This window comes from Manis pentadactyla, chromosome 2 (assembly GCF_030020395.1).
Source record: "Manis pentadactyla isolate mManPen7 chromosome 2, mManPen7.hap1, whole genome shotgun sequence".
In the NCBI taxonomy this organism is placed as follows: Eukaryota; Metazoa; Chordata; class Mammalia; order Pholidota; family Manidae; genus Manis; species Manis pentadactyla.
The window spans coordinates 142,616,996-142,621,114 of NC_080020.1; the positions used below are offsets into that span (position 1 = coordinate 142,616,996).

The 4,119-nt window shown below is 40.3% G+C and overlaps 1 protein-coding gene across 1 annotated transcript; it reads left to right on the forward strand.

Annotated features, from left to right (window-relative positions):
* Positions 1-1,309: 1,309 nt before the first annotated feature.
* On the forward strand, positions 1,310-3,172 carry LOC118929924 (rab GDP dissociation inhibitor beta-like). The gene is given in 1 exon segment (XM_036920551.2): positions 1,310-3,172. A coding segment is annotated over 1 exon segment (1,353 nt). The 5' UTR covers positions 1,310-1,492; the 3' UTR covers positions 2,846-3,172.
* The last annotated feature ends 947 nt before the right edge of the window (positions 3,173-4,119 follow it).

Genomic DNA, 4,119 nt, shown 5'->3' on the forward strand with positions numbered 1-4,119 from the left:
AAACAGGAAGGAACTTTGTTCTCCCAGCTGATACATGCCAGCAATCACTTCTATTGCCATGAAAAGGCAGAAGAACCTGGTCCAGTCCAAAATCATTCAAACAATGCCAGAGAGAGGGCCTGGCAAGAAAGATATAACAAATCTTCCTGAAAAAGAATTCAAAATAGAAGTCATAACCATGCTGATGGAGCTGCAGAGAAATATGCAAGAGCTAAGGGATGAGGTCTGGAGGGAGATAACAGACGTGAAACAAACAGTGGAAGGACTTAAGAGCAGGCTGGATGAGGTGCAAGAGACTGTTAATGGAACAGAAATCAGAGAACAGGAATACAGAGAAGCTGAGGCAGAGAGAGATAAAAGAATCTCTAGGAATGAAAGAATATTATGACAACTGTGCGACCAATCCAAATGGAACAATATTCACATCATACAAGTACCAGAAGAAGAAGAGAAAGAAAAAGGGATAGGAAATTTCTTTGAAGAAATAATTGCTGAAAACTTCCCCAAGCAGGGTAAGGAAATAGTCTCTCAGACCATGGAAGCTCACAGATCTACCAACACAAGGGACCCAAGGAGGACAACACCAAGACATATAATAATTAAAATGGCAAAGATCAAAGACAAAGACAGGGTACTTAAGGCAGCCAGAGAGAGAAAAAAGATCACCAACAAAGGAAAATCCATCAGGCTATCATCAGACTTCTCAACAGAAACTTCACAGGCCAGAAGAGAATGGCATGATATATTTAATACAATGAAACAGAAGGGCCTTGAACCAAGAATACTGTATCCAGCAACATTATAATTTAAATTTGAAGGAAGGATTAAACAATTTCCAGATAAGCAAAAGTTGAGGGAATTTGCCTCCCACAAACCACCTCTACAGGGTATTTTAAAGGGACTGCTCTAGATAGAAGTACTGCTAAGGCTAAATAGATATCACCAGAGAAAATAAAATCACAGCAAAGAAAGCAGACCAATGAAATACTAACTAAAAGCAAAAAATAAAATCAGCTACCCACAAAAGCAGTCAAGGGAAACACAAAAGAGTACAGAATAAAACATGTAACATATAAAGAGTGGAGGAGGAAGAAATAGAAGGGAGAGAAATAAAGAATCATCAGACTGTGTTTATAATAGTGTAATAAGTGAGGTAAAGTTAGATGGTTAGGTAGTAAAAAAGCTACCCTTGAACCTTTGGTAACCACGAATCTAAAGCCTGCAATGGCAATAAGTACATATCTTTCAATAAACACCCTAAATGTAAATGGACTGAATTCACCAATCCAAAGACACAGAGTAGCCCCCGCCCTGCTTTTCCCTTCCTGTCTGAGGTGGCGGACCTCCCTTTCTCCAGCTCTGTGTCCCTTTCCTGGCTTCCCTCTCTCCTCAGCACCGAGACCAGCCTGAGCGCTCCCCTGCCTTCTCAGGGTGGCTGTACAACCCCTGCCTCTAGAATCTCTGCCTCTCTTCTTTCACTGGGCTACAGTCCATGCCTGGCCCCACCATGAATGAGGAGTACGACGTGATCGTCCTGGGCACCGGCCTGACGGAATGTATCCTGTCAGGTATAATGTCAGTGAATGGAAAGAAAGTTCTTCACATGGATAGAAACCCATATTATGGAGGAGAGAGAGCATCTATAACACCTCTGGAAGATTTATACAAAAGATTTAAAATACCAGGAGCACCACCAGCATCAATGGGGAGAGGAAGAGACTGGAATGTTGACTTAATTCCCAAGTTCCTCATGGCTAATGGTCAGCTGGTTAAGATGTTGCTTTATACAGAGGTCACTCGCTATATGGATTTCAAAGTGACTGAAGGGAGCTTTGTCTATAAGGGAGGAAAAATCTACAAGGTTCCTTCCACTGAAGCAGAAGCCCTGGCATCTAGCTTAATGGGGCTTTTTGAAAAACGTCGCTTCAGAAAATTCCTAGTATATGTTGCCAATTTCGATTAAAAAGATGGTAGAACATTTGAAGGCATTGATCCTCAGAAGACCACGATGTGAGAGGTGTACAAGAAGTTTGACTTGGGACAGGATGTCATAGATTTTACCGGGCATGCCCTGGCACTTTACAGAACTGACGACTATTTAGATCAGTCATGTTGTGAAACCATTAATAGGATTAAACTTTACAGTGAGTCTTTGGCAAGATACGGCAAAAGCCCATACCTTTATCCACTCTATGGCCTTGGAGAACTGCCACAAGGATTTGCAAGGCTAAGTGCTATTTATGGAGGTACCTACATGCTCAATAAACCAATTGAAGAAATCATTATGGAAAATGGAAAAGTGATTGGTGTGAAATCTGAAGGAGAGATTGCTCGTTGTAAGCAGCTCATCTGTGATCCCAGCTATGTAAAAGATCAGGTAGCAAAAGTGAGCCAGGTGATCAGGGTCATCTGCATCCTCAGCCACCCTATCAAAAACACCAATGATGCCAACTCCTGCCAGATCATTATTCCACAGAACCAAGTCAATCGCAAGTCAGATATCTATGTCTGCATGATTTCCTCTGCGCACAATGTGGCAGCACAAGGGAAGTACATTGCCATAGTTAGTACTACTGTGGAGACCAAGGAACCCAAGAAAGAAATCAGACCAGCTTTGGAACTCTTGGAACCAGCTGAACAGAAATTTGTTAGCATCAGTGACCTCCTTGTACCAAAAGATTTGGGAACAGAAAGCCAGATCTTTTCTTCTTACACATATGATGCCACAACTCACTTTGAGACAACCTGTGATGACATTAAGGACATCTATAAGAGGATGACAGGATCAGAGTTTGACTTTGAGGAAATGAAGTGCAAGAAAAATGACATCTATGGGGAAGACTAACAGCAGTACATGTTACCTAATTAGGACAAACTTAAGATTTGGCAAATAATGCGTATTGTATTGAAATCAATAAAGGCCTGCTTTTGTAATCAAAACAGATTGCAGAGCACTGTACCAGTAAATATTCCTCCCCTTTCTAATATCATGTATTAACTTGTTTTCATGGAGTGGCTATTCAGAATTGGCAAGTTACCACATTCTGTTCAATTTAACCAATACTGGCTTTTTTTTTCTAGTGAAGGATAAGTTTTAAAAAAAATGTGATGTTGATGCAGAGAACTTGATACAGTATTTGTATCTTGCAGCCTTTGCAATTATGCACTTCTGCTCAAGAGCTGGATCTGTACAGTTTGAGTGCCATCTATCCTCTTGACTTACAAGGAGATTTGAAAAGTCAAATCAAATATTCCATAATTTGGGAGAGTTTTCCCTATACCTCAATATTTTGCATCAAGTATTATGACAGTGCCCCTGTAGCATAGCCACACATTTGGTATATATGGACCTAAAATTCTAACTCAGCTCCAGACTTTGAGAGTCATTTTGGAGGAAGCATGTGCGCAGTGTTTCAACCTAATAAACTGATGAGAACAAAGGGGAAAGAAACCAATCATAAAGCAGGTAAATGTAGAAGCTTTTTTGTATCCCAGGTGTGGCTTCTTTGGTGGCCCAAGCTGCAATGCAGTATTGATTTGACAGCACCTTCCCTTCAGTGATGTCTGTCTCAAAATGGCTCCAATGATTTCTGTACTGCACAATAAAGCTGAACTCTGGAAACCAAAAAAAAAAAAAAAAGACACAGAGTAATAGAATGGATAAAAAATCAAGACCCATCTATATGCTGCTTACAAGACATTCACCTCAAAACGAAAGACATACACAGACTAAAAGTGAAGGGATAGAAAAAGATATTTCATGCAAATAATAGGGAGAAAAAAGCAGGTGTTGCAGTACTTGTATCAGACAAGATGGACTTCAAAACAAAGAAAGTAACAAGAGGTAAAGAAGGACATTACATAATGATAAAGGGCTCAGTCCAACAAGAGGACATAACCATTATAAATATCACTGCACCCAATACAGGAGCACTGACATATGAGAAACAAATACTAACAGAATTAAAGGGGGAAATAGAATGGAATGCATTCATTTTAGGAGACTTCAAGACACCACTCACTCCAAAGGACAGATCCACCAGACAGAAAATAAGTAAGGATACAGAGGCACTGAACAACACACTAGAAGAGATGGACTTAACAGACATCTACAGAACT